Source organism: Pseudochaenichthys georgianus, chromosome 22 (assembly GCF_902827115.2).
Source record: "Pseudochaenichthys georgianus chromosome 22, fPseGeo1.2, whole genome shotgun sequence".
NCBI lineage: Eukaryota > Metazoa > Chordata > Actinopteri > Perciformes > Channichthyidae > Pseudochaenichthys > Pseudochaenichthys georgianus.
The window spans coordinates 11413827-11435256 of NC_047524.1; the positions used below are offsets into that span (position 1 = coordinate 11413827).

A 21430-nucleotide genomic window follows, 5' to 3' on the forward strand; every position below is an offset into this window, starting at 1 on the left:
GTCCTGATTTTTTCTGGGTGAGTAGATGGGCTGTCCTTCTATCACCCTGCAGTGAGATGAGTCTTGCATCAGGGAGAGATTTCGCTTTATTCTTATCTAAACACAGGGCTGATAGCTCATATATGGGATTTCAAAGGTCTTTTATTTTGAAACTCCACATCAGAATGTCCTGATTTTCTCTGGGTGAGTAGATGGGGTGTCCTTCTATCACCCTGCAGTGAGATGAGTCTTGGATCAGGGAGAGATTTCGTTTTATTGTTATCTAAACACGGGGCTGATAGCTCATATATGGGATTTCAAAGGTCTTTTATTTTGAAACTCCACATCAGAATGTCCTGATTTCTTCTGGGTGAGTAGATGGGGTGTCCTTCTATCACCCTGCAGTGAGATGAGTCTTGCATCAGGGAGATATTTCGTTTTATTCTTATCTAAACACAGGGCTGATAGCTCATATATGGGATTTCAAAGGTCTTTTATTTTGAAACTCCACATCAGAATGTCCTGATTTTTTCTGGGTGAGTAGATGGGGTGTCCTTCTATCACCCTGCAGGGAGATGAGTCTTGCATCAGGGAGAGATTTCGTTTTATTCTTATCTAAACACAGGGCTGATAGCTCATATATGGGATTTCAAAGGTATTTTATTTTGAAACTCCACATCAGAATGTCCTGATTTTTTCTGGGTAAGTAGATGGGCTGTCCTTCTATCACCCTGCAGTGAGATGAGTCTTGCATCAGGGAGAGATTTCGCTTTATTCTTATCTAAACACAGGGCTGATAGCTCATATATGGGATTTCAAAGGTCTTTTATTTTGAAACTCCACATCAGAATGTCCTGATTTTTTCTGGGTGAGTAGATGGGGTGTCCTTCTATCACCCTGCAGTGAGATGAGTCTTGCATCAAGGAGAGATTTCGTTTTATTCTTATCTAAACACAGGGCTGATAGCTCATATATGGGATTTCAAAGGTCTTTTATTTTGAAACTCCACATCAGAATGTCCTGATTTCTTCTGGGTGAGTAGATGGGGTGTCCTTCTATCACCCCGCAGTGAGATGAGTCTTGCATCAGGGAGAGATTTCGCTTTATTCTTATCTAAACACAGGGCTGATAGCTCATATATGGGATTTCAAAGGTCTTTTATTTAGAAACTCCACATCAGAATGTCCTGATTTCTTCTGGGTGAGTAGATGGGCTGTCCTTCTATCACCCTGCAGTGAGTTGAGTCTTGCATCAGGGAGAGATTTCGTTTTATTCTTATCTAAACACAGGGCTGATAGCTCATATATGGGATTTCAAAGGTCTTTTATTTTGAAACTCCACATCAGAATGTCCTGATTTTTTCTGGGTGAGTAGATGGGGTGTCCTTCTATCACCCTACAGTGAGATGAGTCTTGCATCAGGGAGAGATTTCGTTTTATTCTTATCTAAACAGGGCTGATAGCTCATATGAGATTTCAATATGAGATTTCAAAGGACTTTTATTTTGAAACTCCTTACATTTTACATTTACTCGTGGTAGTTATACGTAGTTTGTTTTAAATAATTATTGATCACATTATATAGTACATATTTCTTAATTTAATATGTTTGGTTTGTTTTTATAGGTGTTTTTGTTATTGACCGAATAAGCCCTGGGGTTTTACCGTAATGCTTCTAATATTCGCGCACCCCAATATCACGTGCGGGCTGGCTTGACTGTGTTTTCCCAAGTGGAGGCTGGCTTGACCGCAGTCTACTTTTTGTCCCCCTCTTCTCCCCGCTGCAGCCTAGCAGTTGATCTCAAAGCACGCTCCCCTCTCCTGCAGGGCGAAAAACTATATTTATATACTTTATATAGGTTGATACAGTAGCCCCTTTTTTTTTTAAATAGTTTTTGTAGGTGTTGCCATCTGTTTTGTGTAGCGTGGTTCTACAAGCAAGTCAATGCATTAATTGGGTGGTATCGGAGAGTTACACGGGTCTGTAAATGCAATGAAAACAATTGGCCACAGCAAATAATTTATATTAAACATGTAATTTTTACTTTTGAATACTTTAGTACAAAGGATGTCTTGAATAATTTAAGTGATATGTGTACACATATAAATCATTAGTCAAAACAGCGCTACATTTGATTTAATTAAAAGGTATAATATGTGGTAAACTGAAGAGCCCTTTGGGAGCCGAAAGAGCCGGCTCTTCTTGGTGAGCCAAATGATCCGGCTCAGCAAGAAGAGCCGGAATTCCCATCACTAGAACAATGACTTCTTCTGCGAGGATTTATAAAAGCAGCTGGATAAAAAAAGTTAGGAAATGCCCCTATAGGAAACGCCTCCTTGCTGCGGTCTGCAGCCAGACCCATCTCGAAAAATCCCCTATTAATGTATTGATTATAGCTCCGGGTCCGTATAGGTCGGCGTCTGGGTCCGGACCGCGGTCCGCCTGTTGCCGACCCCTGATCTAAACCAACAGGTGGCAGTAATCCACTGAAAACTTAATATTTTATCCTACTTTGGTTAGTTTGGCCTTCTGTATAATTTCTGATATTGAATAGGAAATAATGAGGTCTAGCATATACAACATTTTTGTATTGTACTTTAATGAAGTTATAGAAGTGATTGGGTAAATTATGTGAAGCTGTCAACCATTTCATTTTGCTAAGCCTATTTTATAAACGACAAGGGAAATTCCCCCCATGTTGATTTTTAAAGTCATCCGTTTCCCCATTTGTGTCCAATTTATCATCACAGACAACATTGAAGTCATTAAAGCATTTTTATTTGATTCCAACATACTTTATTCAATCTAAAAACATACAGTTTCCTTCATAAAAACTAACTTTCAACTTTCCTTTTCATCTCCTCTTCATTTACCATCTGACAACTTCTCTCTTTACCTTCCAAAAACACTATCATAGCTACGTGTAAATTACTGCTCCACAATTTATTTTAACTACGTTTTATATTGGAATGCAACAGGCTACTTTCTAAATGGTGGTTAATAAGCAATACATGTAAGGGATTATGTGGTTTAATAATCAAGACGCTGGTCTTGAGGAATGTTCCATCTACTCGGTGCACAGGACAGCAACTCCACGCTCATAGAAGCTGTGTGGATCTTCTTTGGTGGCGATGTCAAAGTCCACGGTGAAGATGAGATCTGACCTTGTGAAGTTCAGGTACACAGGAAGACACACCTGCAAGAGAAATAAAAAATAAATGAGGAGGTGGCCAAAATCATTTCAGTAAGACATATTTTCCTAAATAGTCTCTGCATGGATTATTTGATAAAAACGAAGCTATATATATTGTGTAAAAACATCTTGTTCGTACCATGTGTCTCTTCTCAGCGCTGCATTGCGTGATCCAGTGGAGCTGAGTGAGAGGCAGCTCAGTGGAGATGGTGGTGGACAGAGACAGCTTGTTGTTGGCACAAGTAGCTCCCTGCAGTTTCAGACCTGAGAGAAACAGTGAAATGTTCCACAATTGAACAACATTTAAAAAATAAATAATAGAACAGTACTTACGTTTTCAAAAGTTGAGTAAGTATTTGCCACACTCAGAAATAAGGCTCCATATAGAGCTGGATAATGGTACAATACTTTGAAGTAACTGATCAAACTTTTCAGTCAAAAAATATCTGTATGTTATAAATGTTGTACCTAGATGCAAATGATTACATTCACACTATGGGTACATGCTGCTAAATAAATAGTTTGACCCTGCTTATCTTACCTTTGATGCCAAAGCTGCAGGCGTCCAGGGCAGCACCCTGGGCGGTGGTGACAGTGACCTCCAGGCACAGCTCCTCCAGAGACCAGCTGTTAGCTTGGGCCACATACTGCCGTGTAGCGGTGATGTAAGCCTCCGGCACAAACAGGCTGCCGAGGCACACATGGATGTTCTGCAGAAGGAGAAACAGGAGAAAAAAACAAAAATAACATTACTCTAAGTGGCTCTGTCGATGTTTAAGGAATCTAACATGACATTCATATACAGGTTGTTTGATACTGTGCACCAACAGTTAACCAAACGGTACCTTCAGTTCCTTTGCACCCCCACTGGCAGCACCCTGGGATATCTGCTGCAGCTGTTTGATTCGCTCACTGAAGTCTGCCACCCACAGGATCACCGTCATGGAGGCTGGAACTGTGTAGCGACACCAGCTGCGAGGGAGGATGCCTGGGGAAAAGAAGAGGGTGTATACCAGTTATTCTCTCAAAGTACAAGCGGTATAAGGACATCTTGTTGGTCAAAACAACCAATGATTTTTAAGTGCACAATGTAGAGCTGCAATAGGAGTCTAACAAATAAAAATAAAAGCTGTAGCCCTAAAAAAAGTTAAATTGCCATGTTCATTGATCTCAATAAAGCAAGTATAAAGAAACATGGTTACAAATGAGTGAGAAGGAAGATTTTACCTTTAACTAGTTCGCTAATGAGCGAGCGCAGGTCGTTAGTCTGCTTCTTCTTGCCCTCACACACTTGCACCACATCGGTCAGATCCTGGCGGACCTCCTGCAGCATCTTGCCGCCCATCTTCACCTCACGCTCAAAGAAGCGGAACAGTGGGTCCTGGTGTTTGGGAAAAAAGGAAATCAAATCAAATACAGAAGAAAAGCAAGTGCATGTTCATCTGTTGAAATTCAAACCTGTGCTTTCGTTTCATTTCATTTTACCTCATCAGTATAACACATTTTAAACAAAAACAACGGATCTACATAGCAGTAATTGCAGAGGATGTTGTACAGCTTCTTGTTTAAACATAATTGTACAGGTACGTCTCCAGAAGTCTGCTTGCCAACAACCTTCCTCCTGTTTCTGCCTTTACCTTGATGTTCTCCACTGTGCGTTTCAGTGGATTGACAGATTGGGGCACCAGCTGCAGCCAGTTGCAGGCGGTGGTGTGGAGGATCCTCATCCAGGCCGGCTGGGCATCAGATGTGGAAGAAGTGCGCTCCTTTATCTCCGTATCGTAGGCAAGGTCGTCCTCATCCTCCAACATCTGCATTTTCAGCATCTTACCCATCATGTCAATGCCTGCGCAGCCAGGTGGAGGGAGCGAGTGAGCGGGGAAGGAGGTGGAAGACAAGGCCATGGTGGGAGGTAGGGGGAGAAGAAATTAATAGTGGAACAAAGAAACAAACAGATTACCTCGAGGAAGTGTTAATAAAGATTTTTTTGTATAAAACAAGGGAATTGTGGCAGACAGAAACAAATAAGGACAACACTGAGCAGGACAAAAGACACAAGGCTTCAGGCAATATTCACATTAAATTGTACCATTTAACAGTTTCCAGGTTGATGAATTAAGCACTTTCATGAATAACTGGATATGTAAAATAAATACATGTAAACACTATAGGGTAACGGGCTGGAGAGAGAATCTAAAGGGACAGGAGTGAGGGTGGAGAAGAGGGAGGATTTGGCAGCTGGGATTGTGGAAAATGGAGGGGTGTGGAAATCAATCTGACAAAGCAGGGAGGGAAGGGGGGTGTGATTGAGGGGATGGGGAGGAGTGTGGTTGTTTAAATCCTAATCTCAAGGTGGGGAGTGGATACAAATTTCAGCAAAGCGACATGATGGCTGTGAAATGCAGCTGCTGGAGGGTGAGGACACACACACCCTTCCTTTGGGCAGAACACCTTTTAAAGTACGATGGCTACGAAGACTGCTAGGCTAGACTACACAGCTGATATGTAGGACTACAATATACAAGACTGGGTTCCCTTCTGAAACATCACATTTAAAGAGCCTGTGACACCATCCCAACAACTGTTGTGCAATGAAATATTGGGCTACTAGTAATCTTGAACCGTCAGTTTAAAAAAGAAAAAGCGATACCGTTTCGTTAAATATCAATAATTTCGAACATCGCGGGGAAATTCCTTCACTCATTTTGAAGTTTTGGGGGAAGCCGGAAGTGACGTCAATGCGGGAACGCTTCGAGAGCCAAACACGGACAAAGTGTGTTGTCATGCGTAGAAATGGTGAATTACTGAGTTTAGGCACGTTAATAACATTTTAATGAAGTTGACTACAGTATATTCATATGTGTCAGTGCTTTCATGTCAATTCGGCGACATAAACATAAATGATCGTGGTGAAGATGATGATTACATTAGGATTAAAAATCAGGAGTGAGAGCTGCTGAATTTCCTCCCGTCGGATGTGATATAAAAACAAATCGATTATTTTTGTGGTTATAAACACAAGTGGATGAAACTACATTTATTAGTGCTTTCATGTCAATTCGGCGAACATATGATACATTAAATGATGAGTGAGGATGATGATTATAAATCGTTTGTTTGAGCCGGTCTGCATTTACTGATGAGAAAACAAACCGATGCTTTTTGTAGTTGTAGTACACCAACGTGGATTAAACGTGTGGTTTTTTACCACAATGTTGGGGAAATTAATGGATAAAATGCACGGATTATTATTATTATTCCCACTCCGATCGGGACACTAGGTCCACCGTTTCCCCGCAGCAAGGCTCCCCCCGTTGACAGTTTACGTGGGCTGGGTGCAGTGGCGGACTGGCCATCGGGACGAATCCCGATGGGCCGGTACCGAAGTGGGCCGGTCGGATAAGTAACTAGCACATCCCCCATAGGCGGCGCGTGAGGCTCAGGTTTGAGAAGGCTAAATAACTTATTTTACCTGACGCTGCCCGCCTCCGGTGTCTATAGAAAAGAGATTAACTCAGTGTGCGGAGTTTAAATCTCTCAAGTCATATTACAGGATAAAGAAAATACAGTTTAAACTGCCGTATGCAGAGAAGACGCCGACGTGTCGCACTTATCATTCATATTACATCATCGATCATATAATATCATAATATATCATATATTTCCTTATCTGAGTCAGCTTCTCCAGCCTCATCTGGCCGTGCAACACTCAGTGTCACAGACTGGATGCAGAAGTATTATTTAACACATTATGTTGACGAAACACTCGAGACAAATGTAATTAAAGTCAGATCCACTCGTGTCTTAGACGTGAACGCGCTCTCAGCTGGAGAGAGAAACCCTGGCTTGATTTACCGAGTTGATAACCAGCGTCGTAGGACCGCTTAGCGAGATCTCGTTTGTTAGTTTGTTGTTAGTTTGTTTGTTACTCAAACATATCCAGGGTCTGTTGAACTGGCTTCGTAGTACAGGGCACAGGTGGCTAGCAGCGCTAATGTCAAAGACACAGACATTATACATTATATTTGTATTTTACATCCCCCCGCTCCCCCCGTTGACAATTTACTAGCGGTACCGAAGTGGGCCGGTCGAGAGTCCCGGGATGATTTTTAGTCCCATTCCACCACTGGCTACATGACCATATGATCGCCCATATTGACGCACCTCATTCCTAAACTTCTAACAGATACAACATAAACCGATCCTTCAGCCTCATATGAGCTCTCAGACACGTTCAACATTAACCTGTCATCGCTGTCTGAGCTTGCTGCTGTGTGCGCTGTCGTGCGTTTACATCTGACTGTATATATATATATATATATATATATATAGGTTTACATGCAGATGCTGGGATCCTGAACGGTGCAGCTGGAGCGCTGTGCCCGCAATGACGTCACCCATCATTTGGCGGGACTTGAAGAATCCGCGAGAAGATCCAGAAAATTGTCAACATTGAAGGGCAGATTAATGGTTATCAAAGTACAAATATCCAAAATCAGTTCAGTAACGGTTTTCAAGGGGACAATATGTACTCAAATTGATGGGTTTGGATGATGGGGGAAAACCGTGTCACAGGCTCTTTAAGGAATTTCCACAACTAGCTTTAAATAAAAGTAATACCAAAATAACTTCCATTTTTACACAAATTACGAATTCAAGCCTTCCCAATTGACCCATATCGTTTTATCTCCATTTTCATATAGCTTTCAACGCTTTTTATTCGTTTTATTCTTTATCAAACTTTCTTTCATGGATTTCAAGGACCTGTGGGAATGAGAAACTGAAACTAGGAGCTACTTGGGATGCCATGGAAAACTAATTGATGAAGTGAATCCATGAGAAGATGAGAGATTAGTAAGTAAGGAAGCACCCTTAATGAATCATTTTCTTCCACCACATGCACACAGTATTCTGCCCAAAGCAGAGGCAAACATGAAAGATTGTGACCCCCTGTCAAAACAAAAGGTAAGACACTAGAGAGAGAGATGGTTAATGGTCTGCACAATGAAATCATGGAATCTGAACAGATAGATTGAGGAAGGAGAATCAGGATATGTTGTGGTCCAGTTAATGTAACAGAGCACCCAAATACAGATGATGAAGAGGACCGGCTGTGGCGTACCCTGAGTGGTGAGCAAGACCTTCTCAGCGTTGCTTGGCAACCCAAGCCAAGCTGGAGTCTGGGTGTCAGGAAGCAACTCTACCCAGTGTATGAACTCCTCACGCCTGTAACAAATAAAAAAAATTAGTCTTTAACTGGGTGGCGTCATAAAATAAAACATCCCTTAAATATTAACAAACGATAAAAAAACACTACTAACCGAATTCCGTCGGGCATCTTGATGTCCTTGTGCCCGTCAACTTTGAAAGCCAGTTTGAAATCGCTGTCAAAGCTTCTCTTGGTGAAGATGCGATCGAGGAAGGTGGTGAGCAGACGCTGGTCGAACTCGTTGTCAATGCGGCCGCCATAGATGGACTGGGCCATCAGAGTTTTCAGAGCCGCCCAGGGGATCTTGTCTGGTGCAATATTTTGACGACCCTGTGTGTGTGTGTGTGTGTGTGTGTGTGTGTGTGTGTGTGTGTGTGTGTGTGTGTGTGTGTGTGTGTGTGTGTGTGTGTGTGTGTGTGTGTGTGTGTGTGTGTGTGTGTGTGTGTGTGTGTGTGTGAAGGGAAAGAGTGTCATGGTTGTTATATTTACTGGGGGGATGCACCGAAATTCTAGGTCGATACAGAGCATATACTGGTAAATGAATAAAAAAACGTATTGTAGTTGAAGTGTGTTTATCTATGGTTTGTTGACATAAGTTTACATTGAAAATATAAAAAATCTTACCTTAGCAGTGTCGTCCAGCCAAGTATCCACGGTGTCGCAGGCAGAGCGGAGGTCAGACTCTCCAAACTCATATTTCTTGGACCAGCCCAGTGGGGCATAGCGCAGACGCTCCTGAATGACTGCGTGGAACCAAGCGAGCAGGAAGTAGAGACGAGCACGCTCGTTGGGAGCCTATACAAACAGAAACAGGAAAAATAGTCATTAAGGCAGCAAACGCAGACAGAATTGATGGTTGGTAATGACAAGACTTTAGGTGTGAGTGTGTGCTTTTGTAAATCCAGATTAGGTCACCTTGCACATGCGAGCCACAGGGATGTTGCTGAAGGTTCTGAGCATGTTGGCCTTGACACCAGGAGGAGGCTCAAACACAAAGATACGACCGGCACGAAGCAGATTCACTGGAACCTGGTGAGGAAGCACAGTACTGAGACTTAGAGGAGTGAAAGTGGAAAGGAACTCAGGTGCTAGAAGTGAGAATGAATTCATAATGGAATGTTTTAATGAGTGACATGGTTTACCTTGGGGTTAATCTCCATTGTGAGGAAAAGCCTGAAGCTGGCATGAGGCTGCATGGAGTGAAGCTTCTTCTCCAGCTGCATCAGCCATCCAGGGGCCAGGTGCACGTTCTCCAACATCACCCACCTGCAGGACGGAACCAGTCAGTTCATCAGCACAACAAAACAAAGTGTGCATGCGAAGAAAATACGCAGAACAAACATTACTCACCTGCCAGACTTAACCGCAGTGTTGATGTCCCGGTCTGCTTTGTTGAAGCCCTCAGCCGAACCTGTGGTCAGTGTGAGAATATAATCGTGTGAGAATATAATCATGTGTATCCTCATTCAACATTTGACCCGAGGATCTCATTTGTGTCTTAAGACTATGATCTTATTCCTTCCTTACCAATAGAGATGGAGGTGATTTGTTTGTTCTCCTCAGCAGCCAGATCTCTGACTAGGCCGCTGGCATCATAACCTGGTACAGAACACATCAACACTGGAGTGCTGGGCTTCACCTACAAACACACAAGAGAAGGAAAGTCAGCGACAGATTCAACAAGACAGAGAAAATTATTGCCGAAATATTGGAACCTACCTCGTTATCTATGACGTTAGCCAGATCAAGAGGCTGCTCAATGATGCTCATGAAGGTCTCGCCCAACACCTTTGAGACAAAGATGTGGGACATAGCCAGCAGACGGTCGGGGCGGAAAGCCTGAATCAGCAACAGCTGGTGCACCGCCTGGCCAATGGGAGCTGAACAGAGAGCGATGTACAGATTAGAGCATGTCATGTATACAAAGAATATATATATATATATATATATATATATATATATAGATTCAATCAATATTTCAAATCAGCATCCACTTGGTCTTAAAGGAATTTTTCCAATACCCAAAATCCAAGTCTGCTTTATCTGGTTTTATGCTCACTACTTCCACTTTAATTTTTGCTGAAACCTAACTAGGTAAAAAAAAATCTTGTCAATGTAACCACTTTTTATGCATATGGTGAGCAAAGTTGTCTTCAAGATTTAAAAAGGCAACAGGCAAGGTGAGTAAATTGATATACAAATAATCATGCATTATTTGCACAATAAGACAAGTCTATATACTTACTGGCCTGCTTCTCCTCTGACCACAGATAAGGAACAGCCAGATCTGGAGTGTTACTCTCAATCCACATGAAGAATTGCTGTAGTAACAGAAGAAAGAAATAATGATTTTTTTTCTTACAGCTTTGGTTAAATTATCCCAATATGTGTGATACCAGATGGAAGGTATATGTAAATACTCACCTCATCAGCCTGAACCTTGTCCACCAGGTCGCTGAATTCCGGCAGGCGGCTGAGGCGGACCATGGCCTCGCACTGCTCAGTGGTCAGACCTTTTACTTTGGGCAACGTCATTCCCGTCAGAACAATCTCCTTACCGCGCAGATAGTGCTGGAACTCCACATCATATGGGGGCTCACTGGAAAGAGACGGATTACGTTTTTATGTTGTCTGGTGTTATTGACAAACATTTTTCATTTAATATTACTAATAGTACATGGGTGGCATCTTACTTGGGCATGCCCTTCAGGCTGATCTTAGCCAGCAGCATGGCGAACGTGATGTGATCGAGGTGCAGCATACCTCTGGCTGCTCTGTTGAATGCCACCTACATAGAAAATTAATTAATTAATTAACCAGGCATAAGAAAATTATATTAGAGAAAAGTCTATTACAATTGTACTACAGAGTATTGTGTGGTACAAACCTGGAAGAGGTCCTTGGTGATGACTTCGAGTCTCTGTGTATGGTCGCTGATGCCCTTGAGGTTGGGGTTCTCATACAACACCGTGTGGTAGGTGTCCAGGAAAAAGTTAAGGGAGTACTGGTACAGGAAGTGCATCTGGAGAAAGATAGAAAAAAGGGTTTGTTTATTAAATGGTTATTGGTTGGTTTATAAGAACGTCATAGTAATTTTGCCTGTGCACCTTTCTCACTTAACACAGATGCAAGGTGTTAGTGGGAGGTTTTTTTCAAGTCGGAATGACGCATGTAATAAAAATAAATTGGGTAAAAGATGTGTCCAGACCTGGTTGAGAGACTCCATGGTGAAGTAGATGCTGCTGCAGGCAGAGGACAGGGACAGATATTGCTGTGACACTGCCTCCACCTCTGCCATGACGATATCCGTCTCCTCCACCTTCTTGGTGACCTCAGCTGCCTCTTTCTTCAAGTTCTCCAGCGTGGTGATGATGGTGTCGTCATCAAGGATGCGGCCCTTAACCTCATTGAGCGCCTGCAGCAGTGATTTCTCCAGCTGACGCAGACGCAGCTGGAACTCACCTACAAGAGACACAGGGACAGTTGATTATTGACTTTAGCGCTTCAATAAACTATTTGTCCACCATGGCTAAAGTCTCTATCCACTGGCATCCCTGTAATAGTTCCTCAGCGGTGCCCTGTCATTATGTAAGCACAATGCCATTCTCTGTCTTACCCTGCAGTTTGAGGAGGTCAGAGCGTTTCTCATCCACATCAGGCCTCTCAGCCTTTAGTACCTCGTTGAGACACTGACTCTGAAGGCTGCTGCGTGTCACAGTGAAGTTGACAAATGTAACACGAGAACACAAGTCTGGTGGGAAGTCCACCTGCATACACAAGAGACACCAAAAACACAGATTAACTTCCTTATACAATCATTTTACTGCAGGATGATTGCATATTTTTCCTGAATGATAGACTTAAATACTGCCTAACATTATCCATAGATGACACATGATGCTGAATCTACTCACAGTTGGGTCTCTTGTAGAAAGGAAGATGACAAAGGAAGGCGACAGATCGATGTCCTGGTCTCCCAGGGTGATGAGCACACGTCCTCCAGTCCTGCGGACCTCTCTGTTCAGCACTGGGTTCAGGATGGGGTCGTAACTTTCCACATCCTAAGAGCCAAAAATACATACATTACTTAAAATAGACAAAGCCTTGATGATAATGAGGGCTTTGAAAAGTACATTTTAAATGTTGGCACTGTTAAGTAGCTGCTCATACCTGGACTAACAGCGGGTTTCCGAAACGCAGGGCACTCTCTAGATTCTTCCTGAAGGCATCGTCCAGGAAACTGGTTCTGGTGATCTTGCGGTCTTTGTACTCGTTCATGATGAACTCTGTGGCCTGGCCCGATGGATCAATGATAAGCGGGTACCTAAAAAGAGAAATGGTATAGAATGAATCAGCATGGAAGGGATAATTGATGTTAAGTGTTTAAACGGCAGTAATAAAAACTAAAACCATTGCCAGGAGAAGAGAAAGATACGGACCTGTTGAACCTCTTGAGCATGATGGCGTTCTCAGTGCAGAGGTCATCAGCCGGGAGGGAGCTGGCTTGCCAGCGGAGCCTCTCGTCAGCATTGGACAGATACTCAGTTCTTGCAATATCAGTGCGGAACTGGGGGAAGGATTAAAGCTTTTAAAATGTGAAGTCTTCAACATATGTGTGCCTAGAGTCCAGGATTAGTATGTGTCATGGCCTTGAGTATGACAGTTTAACTACCTGGATGTTGGCCTGCTGCAGGTGGTGAGACCAAGTAGTGAACAGGTTCTGCCTCATCTGTTGCTCAAAGTAGCCGGCATAGGAAATGAAAGCTGCAGAGAGCAGACAGTCCCCAGCGATGGTGGACATCTGGTTCTTGAAGGTCTCGCTGGTCTTCTCCCAGCGGTCCCTCTCGGCTGACAGACTCTTCAGCAGGGCTGTGCTGCGATTCAGCTGGGAGGAGAGAGCGAGAGTTCAGAAGATTGCTGCAAGATTCTTTAATTGTAACTACATTCAATGAGACGGATACAATTACACATATACAATAACAGTTGCAATGAGTAGAACAGGCAGTATTCAAAACATCTGAGAGTTTAAAAATGAGGTTTGATGACAGTTACCTTGGACTCGACAGCAGCCAGGTCGGCCTTGATGGCCTGAGCCTCTGAGATGAGAACGGCGTACTCCTCCTTGTAGCGAGCGATGCTAGACTCCAGGTCTCTGATCATCTGCTCCACCTCTTCTGCCCTTGACTTGTTGTCTGTGGCGTCATCCTCAAGCTTCTGCAGTTCATTACGCAGAGGCTCCACACGCTTCAGCATGTCAGCATAGTTAAGCTGAGGAAGTGGTAAAACATAGCATCAATAAAAGGATAACTCTCTTTACCCAATTATCATGTTCAGTTTCAAATCATTGAGGCTCCTATACCTGAGCGATCGCCCATTTCACCATAGGCCCACAGGCCAGAGAGGCCCTGTTGACATGGTCATAGTTGAAGGTCGGGTTGGAGAGGTAATTCTTCTTCATCTTCTCACGGATGTTGTCACTGGATAAAGTCAAAAAAGTTAGACAAAAGCTGCATGTCACAGATTAAAAAGTGTGTAGTATTTGATCAATGGTGAGGAATCAAAGCAAATGTTGACATGTGAAATATTGGACAGGATTATTTGTTGTAAGTTTTTCTGTGGGGTGGTGAAGAAGTGCAATTTCTACCATCTTCAATGTGACAAAATGCAAATCACAAACACAGCAGTGTTGTTACCATCAGCTCATTTTCTGATTCAGCTAAATCAAAAGGATACAATCAAATACTAACCACAGGTGCCAAGTGATTAATATACTGATTGACATCATTTGAGTTTCCATTAAAGACGGACGTTCTGACACTGGTACCTCATTTCCTCAGAGGAAAAGTTGACTATGCTGCTGATGAAATTGTCCCTGATAGTAACTTGTCTGATTTTTTTCCAGTCACTGGTCTCCTCGCCCAGCAAAAGGCAGATACACTCCATGGCCAACTTGACTGCAGCTGGGGGATTGGTCATAGCTCGCACTTCTACTAGGTGCTGCCGCTTAATAGAGCTCACCGCTAGTTGGGTGGAAGGAGGAGTGTTTGAAAGAAGAAGTAGAGGAAAGGGAGAATATAGGTTGAAGAGAGAGAAAAAAGACAGAGGGAGAGAGCTTTAGTGAACAATGGCAGAATACATGTTTTCTTATTTCACCTGATGTCATCAGCAGAGAAGTTAACAATAGTGGGGATGAAGTTCTCCCTCATGATGATGGAACGGATCTGCTTCCAGTCGGTGGTGCTCTCTCCCAGCAGCAGGCAGATGGACTCGAGGGCCAGCTTGACGGGAGCGGGAGGATTGGCCATGGAACGTACCTCCACCAGGTGCTGCTTCTTAATGGACTTAACAGCTATCGACGTCAGGTAAACAAGGAAGTGGATTATGATAAGGGAGGGGCAGTGACGAAGGGAGGATGCAGGAAAACATTAAGTTGTTAACCCGAAGCCCATAAGTGAGTATTTGATGACATTGTAAATAACTAACGATTATTTTCCAAAAGGAATGTCAGTTGAATTTGCAGGAAAAGTCAGGGTTTATCAGTTATCAAAATAGTGTATCAAGTCTATTTGTAATACAAACATTTTTTGTACAGGGTTGAACAATAAATTCAAGCCCAAAATTGACCACCATTCTTGGCATAACAGTAATGTAGAATATATTTCAGTGCATTTATATAGCTAATGTTAAGGAAACAGTATACAAATCCATATTTGCAGCAGGTGAGTGTTGCACTCTTTCTAAGAAAACTAATTAATGCAATTTCAAGACTGCTGTGAGTAAAAATACCAGTGTACCATTCTGAGACTCAATGACAGCAGGCTCCACTTGGTCCAAGTCCTCTTTGACACTCAGCTGTTTGTCCTTGATCTTCTCCTGCTGCTTGTACACAGACTCCTGGATCTCCTGGCTCATCACCTGGAATCATAATAGAAACAGTGTAGGAGTTATTGTTTGATATAATCTAAATGAGAAATGCTCAAGGGCTTAACATAATCAAGGGGATAGTATGTCTATAAAAGAACAATTCATTCCTCTATTGTGATTTTGGTTTCTTCCTCTATTTTTTTCTTTTTTGTAAAATGTGTAAGTGTTATATTATTTACTGTGTACCTTTTTCTTTTCAGCCTCCTGCTGATCTTTGACCATCTTCTTCAGCTTGTCGTTGGCAGCAGCGTTCTTTGACTCCAACTCCTGGCTTTTGATTCTCAGGTCACGACGGAGCTCCTCCACCTTGATGAGGAGGCACACGTATATTCATGGTGTCAAACATTAGCAAGCAGCCGGTAAAAACCACCAACAGACACAAAACCACAACTGTCTATTTGAGAAAAAAGGTGAAATATAATTGGCACATAAAATGCAAGTTTACTTTACCTGATCGACAGTCTCCTTGATCTTGCGGAGACCAACGTTGAGGTGCATCTGCTGTTCCTCCAGCTCGCTGCGTTTCTCATTGAAAAGGTTGGCATACTGGTTGATGAAGTCCAGGTAGTGGCGAGGAGTGATGGACATCGTGTGGCCACCTCGCTTAGCCAGGCGGTTGTTAGCCTGTGTAAAGTTAATAACAACATTATGAAGTATACAACACAATCACCTCATTAAACACCACTGCAGACGTGTCAACATCCCTACCTGGTGAAGTGTCTGGTGTACAAACACACAGCCATTGACGATAGCCTCCCGGTGAGATGGTGTCTGTGGCAGTTTGTCATAGACGGCGGGCATGTAGTCCGGCACCTTCCAGTTTGGTTTCTCCAGGTCCATCTTGCTGGTGAACTCTTTACCCACCTGATAAAGAGCCTCTGTGGACCAGTCTCCAAACCAGTTCAGCACACACCTAACAGAGAAACAATTATTTGATTAGTAGGGGTGTAACGGTTCACAAACATTTCAGTTCGGTATGTACCTCGGTTTTTAGGTCACGGTTCGGTACGTTTTCGGTACAGCAGAAAAAAACCCACCACAAAACATAAAATATATATATATATATTTTTTTATTATTATTAAACTGTGAATAATGTATTCACTCAAATAAATACAAAATATAATAAAATAAACATTAAGGTGCAGCATTTCGATGAACTGAAATAATCTGTATTTGAAATGTACTGTACTAGTACCTAAGCAGCCAGCTTGACATTAGGACTAGCTTGTCATTGTATTTTCATGTTGTTTAAAGAAAAATGAACTTTTCCACATTGCTTGCCGAAAGGGCAGATCTGCTGGCACTAGCAATGTCTCCTGCTGTGGAGAACACCCTCTCGCTAGGTAGCAGATACAGCCAGGTAGCGCTTTGCTAACATGGCAACATAAGGATATTTGGCGTTTGTAATAGCTTTGGCTCGGTCTGAACGTTTTGCGAGTGGTGGAGGCTAAATGCTAGCGGGAGTTGGGTCTTTTTTCTTTTGGTACCGGTGATATTCACGTTCGGGTGATGCCTTTTCAAATGAGTGTGCAAGTTTGATGTATTGCCGCGTAACCAATTTTAGTTGAACAATGCCGACAAACAGCTTTGGTTCGGTCCACCTGTCTTTGTCCGTCATCCTTGTACGTAACTGCGAAACCAAAATGTTCCCAAACCGGAGACTTCAGTGATGCTGGAGGATTTTCGAGCTCAACTTTATCTGCGTTCGCCATTTTGACAGTTCCTCAAATTACTGACTACATTTGAACGCATCCCTGTGACCAGCTCTCATAGTATGTCTCTCGTCCAATGAAATGACTTGGTCGCTCTATGACGCGTTGAACCCAATGTGAGCAAATTACTCTGAATGCTGCGACGCAGCACCTGAGATTACTTCCAAGAAGTTGTTCACGTTCACACGTGCACCGAACCGAAGGGCCTGTACTGAATAATTTCGGTACGGGTACGTATACCGTTACACCCCTATTGATTAGCTAAGAATAGACATCTCGTCATTTTAACACTGTATTTATCTGTTGCATATGGAAAATCTGGTATATCAAGAGGTTATGATTTAAGAACAGGTGGAGACCTAATAGGGTAAGGATAATCTAAATTCCTGAATTACGATTTTTTTTTATTTGCAGAATAGTTGGGGGAAATAAAACAAAAATATTTTATTTGATATTCAGCTTCTTTTAACCGAAAAGACAACATCAACAAAACATGTTAATTCATGCTTCAACATGTGTCTCAGTACCTGTTGAAGAGGGCAGGAGATGTGGCAGCTCTGTCCTTCAGGCCCTCTGATGAAGGGTTCATGGTGAAAACAACATGGAGGTTCCTGATGACTTGGCTGGTGAACCATTTGTACAGCTCCTCGTGTGTGTCTAGCATCAGGCCCTCCTTCTGGGCTCCCTCCTTGCACTGAGTCATCAGGGTGGCATATTCATCTCCCTCAAACAGCCCGGGAACCTACAAAGAACAGGTCAAATGATCATGTTAGGAAACAGAAAACGTATGTGCACAGAACTCAATTTGTTTTCCCCATTGAGCTGTACTGATGGACAACAGATCTTGATGGTTACCTCTCCGTTGGCCAGCAGTGTGTTCATCCTCTCAAGGAAACCAGAATCCAACACGTTGGACTCATCCATGATGAAGGCAATCTTCTCGTTCTTACAGCCTGAGCGACGCAGCACTGTACGAAGGTCCTCATCAAAGTCCTCTCCTGTGTATTTCCTGTGAACCTGTAAACACACACAAACAAACCTCAATACATGCAGATACACAGGAGTGTAGTGATAGGGCTTGAATTATCTTCATATGTTTCACCAACCTTGATCTGGTAAACACTAAGTCCGTTCATCCAGGCTACAAAGCGGGACAGAGTTGTCTTTCCTGCTCCACTCACACCGATCAACAGGAGATGACCCTGAGGCTGACGGAAGATTCTGAAAGAGGAAAAACAATTTAAACCAAAACAATAATTTTAGATGTTAATATTTGTAGCCTAAGACAATACGAGTAGTCTATCAGTTTGGCGTCTGTTACTAACCGGTCAATTCTGAGGACGTGATCCAGAACTTCATTGAAGAGCACCAGAGGGACGTCCAGCTCCTCTTCATAGAAGACCTTCAGACGAGCCTTCACATAATCCCTCAGCTCCTCCTGTTCCACTGGGATGTAGTCCTGCATCCACAAACCATACTCAGTTCAAATGTAGCTGCTAAAGACTTAAGGTCAACGTTCAATATCTCAGCATTAATACTGCAGCAGGAATATCACAGTAGGTTATGTTGAAACCGTTTCAGGTTTACCTTGGAGAGCCAGTTGCTGTAGAGGATAGGCCTGTTGAGACCCTTCTCCTTATCAATGTTGGGGAAGTGTTTGAGAGCAACCATGTTGATGTTTTCATCCGTCCATTTTCTCTCTTCATCCTCAACGAGCCTGGAAAAAGGTTAACGATGAGCCAGTTATCACCAAATGTACTCAAGCATTTCTTTAAGTTGAACTTTATCAGATAATCAGTTGAGCATACCATATAAAAACCTATGAGCACCCAACTTAACTATACTGTTAACATCTAACAAACTTACAGATTCCCTTAAAACATTAGATAAGAATAGAAACATGCTCTCACCTGTCCTGGAAGAGTCGGAGAGCTTCATGGGCCCAGATGCGAATCAGCCCCTCCACAGGAAGAGTTTCAAGTGGCCGCAGGGCCTCGAAGATACCCCTCACCCATCGGGTCATCTCTCTGGGAGAGTAGATGTAGTGAGGTTGGATGTCCTGGGTGAATCGCTCCTGAAGGGAAAGAAGATAGAAATATGGAATGCAAATTTGTAAAAGTGTGATTTAAAGAATAAAAACGTTTTATCTTTTGTATACTCATATCCTTGGACACTATTTAGTAAACTTCTGTGCAAATAGATATTCAGTAACCTCCTTTACCTGAGACATGGTGTAGAATTCCACCATAGCAGAAGTAAGAGGCTCAGCATAGGTACGCAGAGAGGGGATGAGGCGCAGCATGGCGCGGTTGAAGGTTCCATAAATCTGGGTTAGAGAGGATGGGCCGGGGTAGTCCACGTACACCACAGGAACGTGACGCAGGAACCTGGAAACAGCACACCACAACATGCCAGCGTAAGTTATCATTCTCGTTTTATTTTTTTATGTTAGTCATGGTATCAAATCAATCATTGTTATAATAACTCTGGATACTGTACCTGTGTGTGAGAGGCTTTCTGCCAGGGTCAGTTGGAGGATTACAGGCTCCAACAAACTGGATCCTCTCCAATTTCACCCAGGTCTGGTCTGAGGTCCGATAGAAACCTCCATGTTCCACCATCTGCAAAGAAAACACAACCAGGGAGTCTTTATATACAAGAAGGGATATCAAATGTTATGCTACAACAGTTTCATATACTATAAAGATTTTTGCTGCAAAATGCAACAACACAAAGTATAACTGCCGTTTTTAAACAATGGATCATACCTGTCTGAGGAAAGAGATGACTCTCTGTGTGCCGTACTTGTCCATATCTGGCAGATTGATCTCATCACAGAACAGTACCAGCCACTTGCCGAGCTGGATCGGGGCGAGGACGACACCGTTGGGGGTACGGCGGTACTCGCAATAATGGTCAAAGGTCTTCAGCAGCAGCTCTGGGGTGGTGGCACTGGAGAAGTTCAGACCCACAACCTGGTAGAGAGTAAAGGAACATTAGCAACAATTATGAAATGTACGGGTATGAAGGAGCTTTCTGGAAATAAAGAATGTAGTGAGGGAAAAGTATTAAACCTCATATATTGAATCAGTTAGGATGTCGGGTTAAACAGATTTTTGATAGATTTTTATCCAGTCCCTTACCTCCATATCAGGCAAAGCTCTGAGGGCGCAGAACAGAGTCATGGTCTTTCCAGAGCCGGGAGGTCCACACAGCACCAGCGGTTTGTGTTCTGCCAGCCATGTGTAAAGCAAAGCCTCGTGACGAACAGTGTCCAGAGTGGGAACCACGACATCGGGTGAGGCCACCTTGTGGGTCTCTACCTCAATCTGAGGCACCTTGCCCTGCCAGGACTGCCATTCACCCGAGATGCAGACCTGCACAACACAAAGACAATTAGGCAATGGTTATACAGGAAACATAGGATTGCAGTAGTTTAGGTTTGCTATGCAGAGAATCACATTTTTATTTTCAAATTTCCTCAAGACAACAATCAAAATGCCGTTTAACACCAAGTGGCTTTACCTCGTAGTCAATAATGGGGACATTGGGAGCCGATGGGAGGGGTACAGTGGTGATACGACGGATGTATTCTCCAAGCTCAGCCCTCATCTTCAATCTTCCGTCTCCAGAGAAGGACCACAGAACAGCGTAGATCAGATACCTCTGAAGAGAGATGATGCCACAACATGTCTCAGCTTCTAAGCTCAAAGTTGATATAACAGCAATAAGACATGTATGCCCCTTTTAGTTGTATGAAGAGCAAACATTACCTGCATGTATCTCTCCAGCTGCTCAATGGGCATGGGGAAGTCAGGGTGATTGTTGTTGTAAAGTGCCACATTACGGCAGGCCTGGTGCAGCATTGAGAACAGCGAACCCATGCAGCGCAGGCGGGTGAAGTCCATGATGTGCTCCATCTTGGAGGCATGCTCTAAGGCCTTGATCACCAGGCCTGTGGATGTGAAGTAAGGCTGCAGGATGGCTGCCGAATCACGCTGAATCTGGTGTAGAAATAACAGTAAAGAAGAACTGTCAGAAAACATTCTTCTTAAATGAACTGCTGCTATTTTCCTTTCCTTCTATATAACTACCTGCAACATCGGAGATGCAGTCTCCTCCTCGTCTTCTGTGCCCTTCCTCTGGCGATGAGCTTCATCCTCTCCCTCGTCCAATGGGATGCTGCGTATGCGAGCCAGGAAGTGGTTGAACACCATGTCGGTGCTGAGGACATCCTCACTGAACCAGACCATACCACAGCGAGACACAGTGGCCAGGGTGGCATATTTCAGGTCCTGTACCTCAAACATTACACGCACCTGGAGAAAGGGAAGTCAGGGTTTATACAACAGGTTTTAACTAGCTTAGACTATAAAGAGACAAAAACAGAAACAGTAAAGTGTTTTGCTCTT

At 43.2% G+C, this 21430-nt stretch overlaps 1 protein-coding gene across 1 annotated transcript in view; it reads right to left on the reverse strand.

Annotated features, from left to right (window-relative positions):
* Positions 1-2735: 2735 nt before the first annotated feature.
* dync1h1 (dynein, cytoplasmic 1, heavy chain 1) overlaps positions 2736-21430 on the reverse strand; it is a 35286-nt gene continuing 16591 nt past the window's right edge. Inside the window, exons 35-78 of the mRNA XM_034111141.2 lie at positions 21113-21337; positions 20792-21022; positions 20544-20684; positions 20162-20395; positions 19787-19993; positions 19518-19639; positions 19240-19405; positions 18929-19092; positions 18606-18735; positions 18344-18477; positions 18125-18239; positions 17874-18035; positions 17546-17760; positions 16014-16218; positions 15756-15929; positions 15492-15611; positions 15176-15296; positions 14535-14730; positions 13741-13858; positions 13434-13649; positions 13054-13266; positions 12821-12948; positions 12552-12705; positions 12296-12442; positions 11998-12148; positions 11590-11843; positions 11269-11403; positions 11075-11169; positions 10806-10980; positions 10627-10702; positions 10101-10261; positions 9909-10020; positions 9732-9792; positions 9524-9647; positions 9297-9410; positions 9006-9176; positions 8494-8711; positions 8295-8398; positions 4810-5018; positions 4400-4553; positions 4018-4160; positions 3714-3882; positions 3312-3436; positions 2736-3175 (exon numbers count right to left, since the gene is read on the reverse strand). Coding sequence (XP_033967032.1) covers positions 3047-3175; positions 3312-3436; positions 3714-3882; positions 4018-4160; positions 4400-4553; positions 4810-5018; positions 8295-8398; positions 8494-8711; positions 9006-9176; positions 9297-9410; positions 9524-9647; positions 9732-9792; positions 9909-10020; positions 10101-10261; positions 10627-10702; positions 10806-10980; positions 11075-11169; positions 11269-11403; positions 11590-11843; positions 11998-12148; positions 12296-12442; positions 12552-12705; positions 12821-12948; positions 13054-13266; positions 13434-13649; positions 13741-13858; positions 14535-14730; positions 15176-15296; positions 15492-15611; positions 15756-15929; positions 16014-16218; positions 17546-17760; positions 17874-18035; positions 18125-18239; positions 18344-18477; positions 18606-18735; positions 18929-19092; positions 19240-19405; positions 19518-19639; positions 19787-19993; positions 20162-20395; positions 20544-20684; positions 20792-21022; positions 21113-21337 — 6918 coding nt within the window. The 3' untranslated portion in view covers positions 2736-3046. The remainder of the gene's footprint in view (positions 3176-3311; positions 3437-3713; positions 3883-4017; positions 4161-4399; positions 4554-4809; positions 5019-8294; positions 8399-8493; positions 8712-9005; positions 9177-9296; positions 9411-9523; positions 9648-9731; positions 9793-9908; positions 10021-10100; positions 10262-10626; positions 10703-10805; positions 10981-11074; positions 11170-11268; positions 11404-11589; positions 11844-11997; positions 12149-12295; positions 12443-12551; positions 12706-12820; positions 12949-13053; positions 13267-13433; positions 13650-13740; positions 13859-14534; positions 14731-15175; positions 15297-15491; positions 15612-15755; positions 15930-16013; positions 16219-17545; positions 17761-17873; positions 18036-18124; positions 18240-18343; positions 18478-18605; positions 18736-18928; positions 19093-19239; positions 19406-19517; positions 19640-19786; positions 19994-20161; positions 20396-20543; positions 20685-20791; positions 21023-21112; positions 21338-21430) is intronic.